The following is a 15861-nucleotide window of genomic DNA, read 5'->3' as shown; positions in this document are numbered from 1 at the left end:
GCCCCAGACGCGGGGCCCACCGGGCTGGTGCCCACAGAGCCGCCGCGGCGTGTGGGGGTGCCCTGGGACAGTCGCTGCCCCGACGAAGAGCCCCACCAACTGGCCCACGGGGACCATGTCTCTGAGAGGGCTGACGAGGGCACCCGGCAGCAGGCCCAGGCCGGGGGCGGAAGCTTCCAGAGTGCCCTGTCCGTGCCCCTCCCGCGTTACCGCTCCCAGGGGGCCAGCCTGTGCTGAGGAGCCTGCCCCCACCCCCCAGTGGGAGGGAGGACCAGCTGCTGCGCCAGCGCTTGGCAGAGGAAAGGCTGCTACCAGCCTGGGACTAGGGAACCCCCCCGCCCCGCCCCAGCCGCCAGCGACACACGGGGTGAGGGGCAGGGCCAGTGACGGGTGGGCGGGGCGAGGACCAGGAGGTGAGCCGGGAGGTCACACTCTGCCACGTCCACACTCAGCCTGGCGCCCGGGTCTGAGGCGGGCGGAGGGGCCGTCCGGCCCCAGGCGGGGTACTCACAGGGTCCCTCAGCTCCTCGCTGTCCCGGGCCCGAGGCACTCTCAGGGGCACGTCGTCGCCACATTCGTTGTCCGAGGCGTTGGGAGACTCCGCCAGGTCGAGGAAGTCGTCTCGCTTGTGACCTCTGAACCTGATCTTGTCCAGCCTCCTGAGCATGTTCAGCACGGAGCCCCGCTGCTTCACCCTGACATGCCGCTCGGGGTCCCTGCGGAGCAGAGGGAGGCGCGGCGCTGGTCACTCGCCCGCGGGCCACCTGCCCGGCCTGGAGGACACGTCCCCCGCACGCCCGGCCCCGGGCCCGGCTGTGGCGCCCCAGCCCTACCCGCAGGGAGCAGCCAGGCCCCGGCACGGCTCCTGCCATGCACCCACCCTCTGGGCGGCGGCGGCTCCCTGCCGGGGCTGCGGACAAAAGTGGGTCCACTGAGCCCCGCAGGACAGGAGGGGACAAGGGTCTCAGGGGACCTTCCAACCTGAAAGACGGGCCAGCCCTGTGCACAGGGCAGCTGGCGGGGAGGCAGCTGGCGGGGGGGCAGCTGGGCGGGGGGTGGGGGGGCAGTTGAGTGGGGGAGGACAGGGGCGGCCTGATACTCCTCACAAGTTCTCTGAGCGTCAAGAATGAGGCCAGCCCTAGCCAGTGTGGCTCCATGGATAGAGCGTCGGCCTGCAGACTGAAGGGTCCTGAGTTCGATTCCGGCCAAGGGCACCGGCCCGGGTTGCGGTCTCAATCCCCAGTGGGGGCCGTGCAGGAGGCACCGATCCATGATTCTCATCACTGACGTTTCTCTCTCTCTCTCCCTCTCCCTTCCTCTCTGAAATCAATAAATATATGTTTTTAAAAAATGAATGAGGTCAGAGCTATGGCTCCGTGCACTGCCTGGGGCAGCCACAAACCCCCGGAAACCGCCAGACACCAGGCTGCGGGTGCTCAGTGGCCAGGCTGCGAGACAGCCGAGCCTCCTGCTCTGAGGTCTCCACTCGCCTGGCGGGCCAGTAGCCGCCGGCCTCCCCGGGCCCCAGACTGCAGTGTGGTGGGCTGCTGGCCACGTGGAAACACACGTTTAAACACACGTGCACACCCAGGGACAGACACGCCATGGAGTGCCCAGTCCCCTCCTCTCGGCCGAACTCCGCCCGGAAACCCCAGGTGCCCCCGGGTCCCAGGGGCCAGGGTGGCGTGGCCCTCCCTGCACGGCCAGCCGCCTCCCTCAAGCCGACCCCCGTGCCACACACAGCTCCCCGCTTGGCTACGGGCCTGACTTCCCACACCCCAGCCCGGACTTCCCCAGGAGCCCTAGGTGCTCGCAGCAGTGGGGGCCCGGACACCCCGAGGCTCAGAGCCCCCGCCCCACCCCCGCCTCTAAAGCGGGAAGAACAAGGCGAGACAGATGCGCCCGGGAGCTCCCATGACGCACACGAGGCCGCCCCGGGCCCATACCCAACACACGGGACGACGATCCCCACGCGAGCGGCAGGAAGCGGGGGTGCAGGATGGGACGTGCACGGGCCTCCCGCCCCGCTGGGGATTGCATGGAGAACAGGAAGGGGGACAGATGCGCTTCCTGTTTCCGACCGCTGATGCCGGGAGGCTCCTGGGGACCTTCATCACGCCCGGGGGTGTCGTCTGCAGCGACGTGCCTGCCCCGCCCTCCAGAGGCCTCGCCCCCCTTGGCATCGCTGCTAGGGCAAGGCCCTCACTCGGAAGGCACCAGAACTCGCTCTGGTCTCTGAGGGCCGGGGAGGGCAGGGGAGGGGCCGCAGGGCTCCTGGGACAGTGCCTCTCAGAGCTCTGGGGACATACAAGGGGCCGACGTGGCCGCGGAGCGAACACCACGGGAACCCAAGGCCCCTGGGACTCGGGGAGAGCGGGGTGCGTGCGGGAGGGGGAGGGGGAAAGCGGGGGGTAGGGGGGACAGCCGTCGGAACATGTGTGTGAAGGAGCCGTGAACGCCCATGGACTGAAAGGTTACATAAACTTGAAAAAAAAAAAAAAAACAACCACAAAAACCAAAAGAAAAGAGAACTTGGTGCTATCGCGCCCCCAGGGAGGGTAACGGTCTGTCTGAGACAGCCAGGAGCCAGCACAGAGGGCCAGCTCTAACCGTCCCTGGACAGAGCAAACGTCTGCGTGCTGAAAAAATGCAGCGGAACTGCTTCCACACGCAGCGCCGGAGCGATTCGCATCTCGGTCATAAAACAGACTGAACACACCCAACCCGGCAGAGCTACGGCTCCCGCAAAAGCCTCCGACAAGGACAGGAGGGCCGACGTGGCGGCAGGGCGCAAGGCCGGAGCCGCGGCTGAGGGAGGCAGCCCGGGAGCACGTCCCCCGGGGGAGGGGGGGGGCCTGGCGCCCACCGTGAGGCAGCACGGGCCCCCCACCCCCCGTCCACTCTCCACAGGGCGGGGGAGGGAGCCCTGGGGGACCAGGCGGGACTCGTCCCAGGAGTGACCAAGGCAGTTATAAAACGTCACCGACCCCAACCACTGTGCCAGCAGACCATCTACAGGGGCCAAAGGTGACACGGGACGCGTGAGGCGCAGGCTCAGGGCGTCGGCAACGTTTCTCTCTCCCGCCTCCCGCCAGGCCTTCTGACTGCCTTTTAAATGAAAAGAAGCTAAAAGGCGCTGGTGGGTAGATGCAGCTGTAAAACCCACTTCCTTTCATTTCACAAAGACCAGGCGGTTCCTCACCACCCAACATCAGACAGGCCGCAGAGGCTCGGACCGGGAGCTGACGGCCGAGGAGTGGTCAGCGCCCGTCTGGCCCCCACGGCTCCCCTCCCGCAGGGCTCGGTTAGGGGTTCCCACGGCCGGCCGGCGTTCTCACACTCCCCAGCTGGGGCCGCCTTCCTGCCTGTCGCCGCTCCTGCAAGCAAATGAGGCCCTGCAGACGGGGACAAAGCGCGAGTGTCTGCCCTGCGCCATCAGAATGCAGCGCGCGCCCCAGCCTCGGCGCCCAGCCTGGGCCCGTGTGCCCTTGGCTACCCAGCAGGCGCGTCCTTCCAGCCACCCAGCCTCAGGCTCCTGCTGGCTACTCGCATCAGCCCACATCCTGGGGTCCAGACAGCCTGCCCGAGCCAGGGGCTCCCGGGGGGCCAGGCCCATCCCCGCCACCCTGCGCCCCCAACTCCTAGGCTCCTCACACTCATGAACAGCGCGTGCTGCTGCCAGAGCGGGACCAGACCCTACGGCACCCCAGCACCCAGCACCCACTGGGTGGCCCCGGCTGCCCAGAAGCCCTCAGGCCACCTCCAGGATGACCCGTCGGAATCACGCCTGCAAAGCCGTTTCCACATAGGTCAGTGTCAGGTTCCAACGGCACACGGATGTGGGGACACCATCCAACACAGGACACCCCCACCTTTCAGATGAAGATGGAGGGAGGGAACGGAGGGAAGGGCCGGTCACAGACACCGACTGAGACCCAGAGAGAAGCCCCCACAGGGCCAGTGTGGAGGGGATGCTGCCTCGACAGCTCACCTGCACCCCCTCTGACAGTGGCTGCCACCTGTCCCCCATCGAGCCCTCCCTTAGCCAACCAGCCCCACCATGCACCCCCTCACTCCCCAAGGCCATGGGGGGAAGCCCACCTTCGAGGCCCCCTCCCCCGACTGGCCCTCCTGCACCCCCACAAGCCCACCTCCTCAGACACCCCCTCCCCGACCGCGGTCCTTCCACCCACCAGCTCCTCCCCACGCCCGCCTGGGCAGCTCCCTGCATGCCCACCGTCAGGGTGAGCAACCCTCAGCGGGTGGGACAGCTGCCCGGGCCGCAGCCCCCACCCTACCTCCAGGGGGAAGCAGACGCACTGGTCAGTGCTCCCTGGCTGAGGCCACGCCAGACCCGGGCCCCTGCTCAGAGCCAGGGCATCTGCGGGGACCCCAGACCATGGCCGGCGGGGACACGACAGGCCCGTGCCCGGTGAGGCGCCTGGGGCTGCGCCCGGGTCAGGGGCCCCCGGCTCCAGGGGCGGCCGCAGGGCCCTCCGCAGCGGGACCGAGTCCAGCAGGCAGGACACAAAGCTCCTGCAGTCCCGCTGACGGCGCGGACACAAAGCGGCCGTGTCTGGGGACGGGACCCGGAACCACAGCGGCTTCTCTCCCCTCCCAGCCCGAGTCTCGGAAAAAGTGGCTCCTGGTCTCCCCGGCCTCAGTGGCAGCGCGGCGCCCGCTCTCCGGCCGCTCCGGGCTCCCGGCCGCGCTCCGCAGCCTGGCTTCCCCTCCGGGAGCCCGTCTCTCCCACGGACCCAGGACCAACAGCGTCTGTCCTCCCACAGGAAGCACCCTCGTCACAGACCACGTTCCCGGGAGTCACGGATGTGGGAGAACCGAGCGCCTCCCTACCCCGCCCCCGAAGCTGGTCCCAGCTGACCGCATGGCCGGCTGCCAGGCCTGTCCTCGGGGAGACGGCCTGAACCCTGAGGTCCGAGCAGGGTGGGACGGCGGCTGCGGATTCCCAGGCTTTGCCGGGGGAACACGAGGGCCAGGGAAGAGGCGCTAAGACCCATCCTGCTCAGCACCCCAGCAGCCTCCGCCCCTGCCAGCAGCTCCCCTGTGCTCAGGGGCAGAGGTCAAAGGGCAGAATGTGAGTCCCTGAAAGGACCAAAGGGGCCGAGCCAGCCCTGGGAAGCAGGACCCAGAAAACCACGCTCATGAGGCCGGCCAGGAGGACGGGGCGCACGGAGAGAATGCCATCCCTATGCCCCTGGGCTGGTCCCCCCCACCCCCACCCGAGGCCAGCAGGAAGGAGGTCAGACCCCGACCGCCATCGGCACATCCTGCCCGTCACCTTCGGGCCCTATGGGTCCCCATGTGAGGCCCAGAAGCTCCCGGCCTCCGGGACCCTGCCTGGGTCGTGCACTGCCCGAGGCCTTCGCTGCCACGGTAACCACCGCTTCTTCCGCCTCTGGGTGAGCACCTGCTGCCCGCCTGCCACGCTGCCCCCACCCTCAGGTGCTGCCCCCAGCCCGTCGCTGCCGGGCACCAGGGTCACAGTGATGAAACTCAGAGCGCGAGGATCCAGCCAACGCCGCCTTCCCCGCGTCACCGGCCTTCTCTGCGGCGCCATTGTCACCTCACCTTCGGGGCGCTGCTTGACGGGCGAGGGAAGCGGGGTAAGAGGCTCCGGGCATCCTAAGAAACCCAGTAGTTGCCAGCTCCAAGCAGGGAGGGGCCTGAACAAACCCAGGGTCCGAGGGCCGGGCAGGAGGGGACCCCGGGTTCCCAGCCCCCAGGCCTCCCGTGAGCCCCAAAGCCTACGTGGGGCCCCAGATCTCAGGCAAGAGTGACAAGTTCCGGCAACCACTCATCTCCCCACCCCAGGTGTCCTAGGTGCTGGTCACAGCCCCGAGAGCAGAACTTCCGTGACACCAATGGACCCATGGGGAAACGGCGGCCGGGGAAGCAGGAATGTAAACCAATCTCACTGGACCCCCGGGCCTCGTCATGCCCCAACCCCAGGCAGCCAGCCAGCTGGCCTCCCCGGCGCAGGCCTCTAGTTATACATCCATCCCACCGCCTGACCGCCCGGAGGCGAGCGGGGAGTCCTGCAGAGTGGCCGCGCAGATGTTTACTGAGAACAAAGCGAGCAGGAAATCCTACAGGTTCCGAGCAGGCGGACAAGCCTCCGCGAGATAAGCAGAGGACGGAACCACACCCAGGGGTGCGTTATTTTCCAACTCTCTCCATCACTCTTAGCAACGGGACCCGGAAGGCCCGCCAATGAGACTGCTGGGGTCCAACCCCAGCAGGTCCAGGGGTCCCCAAAGGTGTGGACGGAGTCGGCGAAGAAGGAATGACACGGAGACAGCGTTCAGTTGATCAGCAGCCTAGCCAGGATCTCTAGCCAAGTTCTGGTCAGGATCTCCAGCGAAGTTCTGGTTAGGATCTCCAGCCAGGTTCTGTAGCCATGTTCCCTCGCTAGGTTCTCCAGCCAGGTTCTCCAGGTTCTCCAGCCAGGTTCTGTAGCCATGTTCCCTCGCTAGGTTCTGTCCAGGTTCTCCAGCCAGGTTCTCTCGCTAGGTTCTCTCGCTAGGTTCTGTGGCCAGTTTCTGTCCAGGATCTTTTGCCATGTTCTCTCCAGCGAAGTTCTTCTGTCTCTAGGTTCTGTGTAGGTTCTGTGTCTAGGTTCTGTGTCCTGTTGTCTTGTTACATCTGTATTTATACCAGTTGATTCCAATCCTATCAATCTCTATTCCAAAGGTTAGGGCGTTTCTTATCTCCATTCCAGGGAGTAAAGATTATGTAGCTTAAGCATGATTATTCGTAGTTAAAGTGATTAATTACCCGCCTGGCACTTAGTTAAGGGGTTTTATTCCCTCCCTAACTTGAGGCGAAAATCCCTACCTGGGGAAACAACCTTTCTCAGAGAGGTGACCTTGGTTAAAACACATAGTGCCAAGAAGGTGAGCAAACATATTAAGAACAGTATGCCATATATGCCAGGTCCCTTGAAACAGCAAGGATGGACCGGCTCCCGGCATGAGACAGCTGGTAGGAAACACCTCCAGACCGGTGCTCCCCTCCTCCCGCCCGGCCCGCCGGGCTCCTGAGCAGAGAGAAGCGGGCCGGCCCCGAATGCGCTTCGGCCTCCGATGCGCAGGCTGCCAGGCAGGGTGCAGCCGGGGGCTGGAGGGCCGGTCCCGCCAAGGGCAGGTTGGAACGTCTCGAGCCGGTGGCCAGTCTCTGTCGTAACTTCTCGGCTCTGCTGGAGCCGTGAAACCCGTGTGGCTGTGGCCAACAAGACGCTACTGACAAAGCAAGTGGCCGAGGCCACCTCGGTCGCCATCCCTGTCGTGAGGCAATAAATACCAAACACCACGGATTCCCAGCGGGGCCAGGACTACCTGGCCCACTCGGGGAGCCGGGCAGGTGGAAAGGACCTGGGCCCCTAGGAGCATGCAGGTCCCTGATCGTGCACACTCGAGCCCCGGCCTCGCCACCACCCCATCTTCTTGAGGAAAAGAGGAGGGGCAACGTGCCGTTGGCGGTGAGGCCGGGGCAGCCGGGCACCTTCCGGGCTCCCGGTCAGAAGCATCTGGGTGAGGATCCACCAGGGCGTGTGCCAGGGACTGCCCCCCCACCCGCCGCGTCCTGCCTGAAGCAGAGGGTCCAGCTCTGAACAGCACTGCCCACCCTGCTCACCCGGCAGCCCATCCACACTGACTGCAGCAGGGCCACCCCTCGGCCTCAGGACCCGGCCATGCCAAACCACCAGCACAGTGCAAAGCCTACCTCCTCCGGGAGCCCACCCCCTGTCAGGGCTGCCCACCCTCCCCATGAAGGCTGCCCCACTCAGCCGGCCATGCCCCTCCTGTGCCCTCCGTGCAGTCCAGGCCCTGCCCCCGCCCCCTGCCCCCTGCCGGGGGTGAGGTGAGCCAGGTATGCATTCAGCCCTCGCAGCCGGGACAGACCTCAGGTGAGAGGGTCCTGTCCTCCCAGCTCCTTTCTTTCTTCCGCTGGCCCAGCTGAGCCCGGGATCCCGCGGGGCAGCCCCGATGCTCACACCCCACCCACAGCTCTCCGTATAAGAGGGGGAGCCCACACCCCATCTCCTGCCAACTGGCCAGGAAAAGACCAGGGCCCAGCCCTCGATTTCATCCTCTGCGACAGAACTCCATCCAGTGAAATGAAACATTAAAAATAACCCCAAAGCCTCAAAGTCCTCTTTGCACCTGTTGCCCAGGTCCCTGCCAGGCCCCGGGGTGGTGACGGGAGAGTCCTACACAGTCTCTGACTGGGCGACAGCGCGGCGGGCTCTGCAGGCAGAAGGGGCCAGGCCGCGTCCGAGCCCCGTCCGTCCGAGCCCCGTCCGTAGCACGTGGCCCTGTCCCCTGGCGCTCAGACTGCCCCGCACAGCTCAGGTCTGGCCAGGACTGAGTCACAGAATAATTTGGGGACCGTGAACGTCTTTCACCCGGGAGTCCTGGACATGAAGGAGGAGCAACAAGTATTCAATGAGCACCTACTACGTTCCAGACGCCATCTCCTGCTGGGATGCGGAGGAGGTGCCGCCCTGGCCTCCCCCTGACAGGGGAGGGCGAGGAAGGCCCCGTGAGGAGGAGATGGGCCACAGAGGAGAGCACTCCAGCCGGGGCACCCACTGAACCTGCCAGAGGGAGAGGGTGGAGCCGGGTGGGAGCAGATGAGACCCTGCGAGGTGTGGTCCATTCCGGGTCACAGTGTGGGGCGCGGGCGCCGGCAGGGGAAGGAGGCCGGGGGCCCACCAGGGTAACTGGCAGGTGACGGGAGAAGCGAGGGTGGGGAGCAGCTGGATAAGGCGGCGTCCGCGCCTGCAATGAGTTCAGTAACGGGCAGGTGCCTCTCCTCGCTCGGTCCCCACACACCTGCCCAGGGAGGCTAGGTCCCAGGCCCCACCTCTCTCGCCCCAGGCCTGGCTTTTATTAAGAACTTAATAAATATTAGGATACTTATGATGTCCCTTCCCTTTTAAAGAGAAGGAAACCAGTTCAGAGGGGAAGTCATAGCCACCACCACTGGAAGACGGGGTCCGGGGCCCTGTCGCTCCCGCCCCGGGAGCCGGCTCTGGGAGGCCCAGCGTGGCCGCAGCAAAGCAGGGGAGGCCCCGGGCTCTCAAGCGCGCCCTCGGGCCTGCCTTCCAGTGCCCACAGCCAGAGCGGAAACCGCAGCCACGGCCCTGGACAGCAGCTCCGCTCCCTCAAGCAGACAAAGATAGGATCACACGTGACTCAGCACCCCACCTCCGTCACGCCCGAGCACTGAAGGTCTCACACAGACTAGTGCCTGTGCACACAGGTTCCTTCCTCACAGCAGCCAGGAGGCGGAAGCAAACCGAGTGCCCATCAGCAGGTGGCGGGTGTGTAGGACGTGGTCCTGCCCCTGGGTGAGCGACGGCCTGTGAACCAGGTCACGGTTCGGTCCCGGGCAGGGCACACGCCGGGTTGCGGGCTCCATCCCCAGTGTGGGGCGTGAGGCAGCAGCCAATCAACGGTTCTCTCTCATCACTGATGTTTGTGTCTCTCTCCCTCTCCCTTCCTCTCTGACATCAATAAAAATATTTTAAAATATGAATAGAGCATGGCCTATGCTGCCATGGAGCACTGCTCAGCCTTAGAAAGGAGATTCCACACCTGCCCAGCAGGGTGAGCCCTGAGCACAGGACGCTCTGCGACACGGGCCAGTGCAGGACCAACACTGCCGCCCGACCCACGACCCACGTCCCATCATAGACACAGGGGCGGTCGGGCGGAGGCTGGGGGCGGGGGCTTCATGGGGACAGTTTCCGTCTGGGAAGGTGAGAGTTCTGGAGATGGATGGGGATGGGGGTTGCACAACTACGTGAGGGTCCTCAATGCGGGGGCCTCGGGGCCATGGGGGGAGCTCAGGCCCGGGGACAGTGGGGGAGCTCGGGCCTGGGGTCATGAGGGGAGCTCAGGCCTGGGGGCCGTGGGGGAGCTCGGGCTTGGGGCCATGGCGGGAGCTTAGGCCCGGGGGTTTTGGGGGTAAGTGGGGCGTGGGGCCGTGGGGAAGCTCGGGCCTGGGGGCATGGGGGGAGCTGGGACTTGGGGCCATGGGGGAGCTCGGGCCCGGGGCCATGGGGGAGCTCGGGCCTGGGGGCCGTGGGGGGGGGCCTGGGGCCGTGGGGGGAGCTCAGGCCTGGGGCCGTGGGGGATGGGGAGCCTGGGGCCGTGAGGGAGGGCGGCCTGGGGCCGTGGGGGAGCTTGGGCCTGGGGGCCATGGGGGAGGGGGGGCCTGGGGCCGTGGGGGGAGCTCGGGCCTGGGGGCTGTGGGGGAGGGGGGCCTGGGGCCGAGGGGGAGCTCGGGCCTGGGAGCCATGGGGGAGGGGGGCCTGGGGCCGTGGGGGGAGCTCGGGCCTGGGGGCCATGGGGGAGGGGGGGCCTGGGGCCGTGGGGGGAGCTCGGGCCTGGGGGCTGTGGGGGAGGGGGGCCTGGGGCCGAGGGGGAGCTCGGGCCTGGGGGCCATGGGGGAGGGGGGCCTGGGGCCGTGGGGGAGGGGGGTCCTGGGGCCGTGGGGGGAGCTCGAACCTGGGGCCGCGGGGGATGGGGAGCCTGGGGCCGTGGGGGAGCTCGGGCCTGGGGGCTGTGGGGGAGGGGGGCCTGGGGCCGTGGGGGAGCGGGGTCCTGGGGCCGTGGGGGTAGCTCGAACCTGGGGCCGCGGGGGATGGGGAGCCTGGGGCCGTGGGGGAGCTCGGGCCTGGGGCCGAGGAGGAGGGGGGGCCTGGGGCCGTGGGGGTAGCTCGGGCCTGGGGCTGTGGAGGAGGGGGGCCTGGGGGCCGTTGGCAGAGCTGTGGGGGGAGCTCGGGCCCAGGGGTCGTGGGCAGAGCTGTGGGGGGAGCTCGGGCCTGGGGCCATGGGGGAGCTCGGGCCGGGGGCCATGGGGGGAGCTCGGGCCCGGGGGCCATGGGGGAGCTCGGGCCCGGGGGCTATGGGGGGATCTGTGGGGGGAGTTCGGGCCGGGGGGCCGTGGGAGGAGCTGTTGGGGGAGCTTGGGCCTGGGACCATGGGGGGAGCTGTGGGGGGAGCTTGGGCCTGGGGCCGTGGGGGGAGCTGTGGGGGGAGCTCGGGCCCGGGGGCCGTGGGGGAGCTGTGGGGGGAGCTTGGGCCCGGGGGCCGTGGGGGCACGCAGAACCCAGGGCTGACAGGGCCTCTCCAAGCAGGAGTGACGCACAATAAATAAAGGCGAAGACAGGCCCCGCTGCTGCAAAGCAAGGGCCTCCCACAGGGCGGAAGGTAAACATCGGCAGCACGTGTCCGGGTGACGCCTGTGCCGACACTGGTCAACAGCCCGGGAGGGGCCAGGGACAGGAGAACAAGCAGTCCTCGGACGGACGACAGGAACCGTCACTGCAGAGAGAAACACCGTGGACGCTGCACCGAGAACCCCGCTCCTGGCAGACGGCAGACCCGGTGTGTGGGCGCCGGACGGGCGCAGCGCAGCGTGGAGCAGAGGGCGATTTTGCAACGTCCGGTGGAGTGACGATTCCTTTCCAGGAATCTCTCCCACTCACACTCGCAAATGACGTGGGGCGAGGTCGCTCATCCCAGCGCTGGTTTTATAACAGAAAAAAAGCGGCTGAATGCCCCTTCGTGTCCACCCGTGGGCGACAGCCCCACACGGAGCCCCGGGAAGGGGTGCAGGCACAGGCCCCCTGGCCCTGGCCCAGGCCTCAGCTCCTGCAGCTGAGCTGTGTGCACGCACACCTGCGAGCCCAGTGGGGAGCCGTGGGCCTGCAGCAGGGCCGACAGCCTGTCCCCCCGCCCCACCTCCTGGCGCACTCGCCGGGCACGGCACCCGGCACGTGGGGAACAGCCCAGGGCCCCCGTGTGCACACGCGGCACACCCTGGCACACCCTCTGGTGGGTGGGGGACGGAGGCAGCAGGTGGAGGAGCAGCCCAGGGCCCGTGGGCCATGGGACTGGAGAGGGTGGGGCCTCCTCCTCAGGGTCCGTCCATGGCTGTCTCCCAGGCACCCACCGTTTCCCTGCCCAGTCTGTTCAGAAACACCCTCCCTGCCTTCGGATCTTAAGCACCTTTCCATGGTCGTCTCCTCCTCGAGGAAGCCCTCCCAGACACCCCTTCACCAGGAATCCCTCCACCCATGAGCATCCCTGCACGAGGGCACCTGGGCTCACACCTGTGTGCGTGGACACACGCGACACGATGTACCACTGCCTCTGTGTGCACGAGGACCGCAGTCTGTTGTCCAGCAGCCCACGGCAAGGACTGTCCGTCACAAGCCCTGCCACACGGGAAGGCGCAGCAAATCTAAGCCTTTTTGGTAAAGGGACCGCAGGAGCCGGGAGCCCACGGGTGCCTGAGAATGAACACAGGGAAAGCCGAAGAGAAGCAATCGGAAAAGGGGAACCGGACAGCAGCCTGGGCGCCCACGCAGGCAGCCCCATGCCCCCACGCCGCCACGCCCCCATGCCCCCACGTCCAGGGTGAACCCACACAGGCCTCTGCCTGAGAGCCTGCAGTCCCTGTGGGCGCTGGGTGGACGCGGTGAGCCTGCGCCGTGGGAGACCCTGGACGGTGACCCACACCCTCCTCTGCAGGAGCCAGGGGGAGGGGACAGCCCCCAGGGATACCTGCGGGAGTCGGGGACGAGCCCGGGCACCGTCGGCCTCAAGTAACCGGTGGCACAGCCCATTTCCAGAGCAGGTGCTCGGGAGAAGAGTGACAGCTAGCGGAGCCCTCGCGCAGGCCCCGCGACAGGCGCGGCGAGCAGGGGCGCCGTCCTGCAGGGACCAGGCCGGCCACACCCGGCGTCTCCTCACGCGTCCCAGGGGAGGTCCCCGTGGACCTGCGAGGTCACCCTCCCGCACAGGACGACACAGGCTTCGCCGCAGCCAGAACTCGAGGGCAGAGCCCACCGGGAGGTGCCGGTCCGGGGCTGGCGTGGGAACGCTTCATCTCCACCTTCCACAGAGAACAGCCCGACGGCGAAGTGCGGGCCACGGCACCAGGGGTATCGGCTCTCAACCAAAGTTAATACCGAAAGCGCAGCCTGAAGACACAACACGGCTACCGACAGGCACAGGCCCCACCGCCCGGGAGCTGCACGCACTGTCCAGGTCCCCAGAGCCCGCCTCCTGTGTCCTAGGGATCCTCCCCAAATCTCATGATGCCCCAATTGACCCCACGTCTCAATCGGCTTCGTTCCCACGCGTCCTGGGACAGTCCCCTGGGAGCCTGCCCTGGCCCTCCCTCCTCACCGGGCCGTCCAGGGAGGCCGAGCCTGCTGTGTGTGGCGGTCACCGCGGGTGCACACACCCTGCACCCGGGTCTCGGGCCGGCCGCTCCTCTTCCCTTGGGGCCTGGAATGGCTGGTGCGCTGACCAAGGCGCGGGTCCCCAGCGGGCCCAGACCATCCTCGCCTCCTGTGCCGGCTCGGGTGGGCCAGGACCTAGCTCTGAACAGCTCCTGGTTCTGGAATCAGGTCCACCTGCCCCAGGGGAGCGGCTCCCACCCCACAGCTGAGGGCACAGCCTTCCCAACACACCCCTGCCCCAGTGCTCCCTGGACCCCCAGAGGCCAGATCCAGCCTCAGCGCATCACACAAATCAGAGCACTATCAGGCACGCCCCCCTGGAGAAGTGGGGGGCCACAGAGAGGCCGTCAGGGTGGGTGGAGAGTGTCCATGTCAGGATGCTTGGCTCCGACCCCAGCGGTCAGGGGCGGCCTCCCTCCCTCCCTCTGACCACCACCACCAAACCCTCAGGACCGAAAAGCCCCACCACCCAGCACGTGCCGCCTCCCCCTGCCCCACAGGCAGGTGTGCGACCAGGCGGTGGGCAGACCTGCATCTCACGCAAACTTGGCCCCAGAACAGCCGCCTGCGAACAAAGTGGCCCTTGTTCCCCTCCTTCCCGATGAAACCTGCCGCAGTCACCTGCCGCCGGGGAGAGACATGGCTCAGGGGGTCCTCGGATCCGAGGCCGACGCCGCACTATCGCAGGCCCCCCTCGGGCCTCAGGTCCTCTTCCCGAGGAAGTCCCAACACGGAGCGAAGCAGCTCTCCAACGTGGCCGTTCGGGGCGCGGGCCTCCTGCCAGGACCCACGCACAGCCCAGGGAGGCCGGCCACGAGCTGCCGGGACCCCGCACCGGGCCAGGCCTGGGCGGCTCTGCTCCGGCCTCAGCCCCAAGGTCTGCGGTGCTTGCCCTCCGCCCGGGCTGAGGTCTGGCCACGGCTTCCCGGGGAGGGCAGGGCTGGCTTAACCAGCCCAGCAGGTTGGCAGGCTGAGGAGGGAGGTTTCCCATCCCGCCTGGAGGGGGCAGCAGAGCTGATCCGCGCCCAGGACACCCCTCCAGGCGGCCACATGAAAAACCTGTCCCCACGGCCAGCTTCCCACATCACCTCCCAGGTCACCCTGGAAACCCGAGCCCGGCAGCCCGTGAGTGCGCGCTCCGCCTCCGGCTGGTTTCCCAATATCCTCCCTGGGCACCTGCCGCCTCCTCACCTCCAGGTGCCCTGCAAGTGCCATGGCTCTGGGCCGAAGGGCACCTTTGTCTGGGCCTGGTCTGTGGGCCCCGCGCAGAAGGGCATGGAACCTGCTGCCCTCGCTGCTTTGCCTCACGCGGCCCCTCCCAGCCTCCCGGACGCTCCAGGCCACCCCTCACACCGCCCCCTCCAGTCCCTGGGAGATCCCCTCACTCACGGCCAGGTCAGCCCCAGCCCCCACCTCCAGCACTGACCTCGTCCCAGCACCTCCCTGCCAGGGCCATTTCCACACCTGAAACTTCTGAAAAGACCTGACCCCCCCCCCAACCTCCCCCCGTTTCCTCATCACCCAGGGGAGCCTCTGCCCAGCGCTCCTCGGCCACTCCTGGTCTCTCCGGAACACCCTCCTATCCCAGGACACACCTGGTCCCTCACCTGTCAGCGTTCCGGCCTGCCCTGGCCTAGAATGTTCCTTATCATCTCTGGCCCCTGACCCTGCCCACTTCGACCAGTCCTTCAAGATTCAATCACACGGAGGGGTCAGGGTGGGGGACCCCCCCCAGCAGATGCATGACGCCATGGCAGCACCACAGTGCGGTGTGGGCTGGAGAACGACACGCAGGAGGAGACACGAGGCCAGGCCACGCCACAGGCAGCGGGAGGTGGGAGCTCAGGGGGCTGTTCATTAAAAATCACTCGGGGCCCTAGCCGGCTTGTCTCAGTGGATAGAACGTCAGCCTGCGGACTGAAGGGTCCCAGGTTCGATTCTGGCCAAGGGCACATGCCTGGGTTGCGGGCTCGATCCCCAGTTGGGGGATGTGCAGGAGACAGCCGATCCATGATTCTCTCTCACCATTGTTGTTTCTCTCTCTCTCTCCCTCTCCCTTCCTCTCTGAAATCAATAAAAACATATTTTTTTTAAAAAGAGAAAGACTCAGGCCCTGGCTGGAGGGGTCAGTTGGTTGGAGTGGCGCCCCATACATGAAAAGGCTGGGGTTCGATCCCCACTTAGGGCGCGTACAGGGGGCAATTGGTGGATGTTTCTCTCTCTAAACATAACCTCGGGTGGGGATTTAAGAAAAAGAAAAAGATTCGGCCCACAATTCCCCTCCCTTAAAGTCCCCCCAACCCACTACTGCTGCTATGGCAACTCAGCCGCTTACGGCAACGCTGGCACCACACCCGATCGCCACGTCTACCCTGCGGGGCGGCGGGCCACAGCTAACAGGTGCTCACAGAACATGTGCGAAGTGGACAGAGCAACGAGCCTGTCCTCCCTGCCCGAGGCATCCCTGTGCGTGCCTCACCTCAAGACCCAGGCCACTTGCCCCCAGGCCCGCTTCCGGCTGAGGCCCGGGTCGAGGGAGAAAGCGCTGGGCGGGGGTGCCCATGGCCTCCCAAGAAGAA

General features: G+C 66.9%; 1 protein-coding gene across 1 annotated transcript in view; it reads right to left on the bottom strand.

The window, feature by feature from the left end:
• The window catches only part of GRAMD4 (GRAM domain containing 4), a 54352-nt gene that overhangs the window by 24638 nt on the left and 13853 nt on the right, over positions 1–15861 (bottom strand). The window contains exon 2 of the mRNA XM_081083771.1: positions 512–716. Within this exon, the coding sequence (XP_080939897.1) occupies positions 512–716 (205 nt within the window). The remainder of the gene's footprint in view (positions 1–511; positions 717–15861) is intronic.

The sequence above is a fragment of the Myotis nattereri genome (assembly GCF_964212035.1).
Source record: "Myotis nattereri genome assembly, chromosome: 2".
Classification (NCBI taxonomy): Eukaryota; Metazoa; Chordata; class Mammalia; order Chiroptera; family Vespertilionidae; genus Myotis; species Myotis nattereri.
This window is presented reverse-complemented; position numbering and strand designations above follow the sequence as displayed.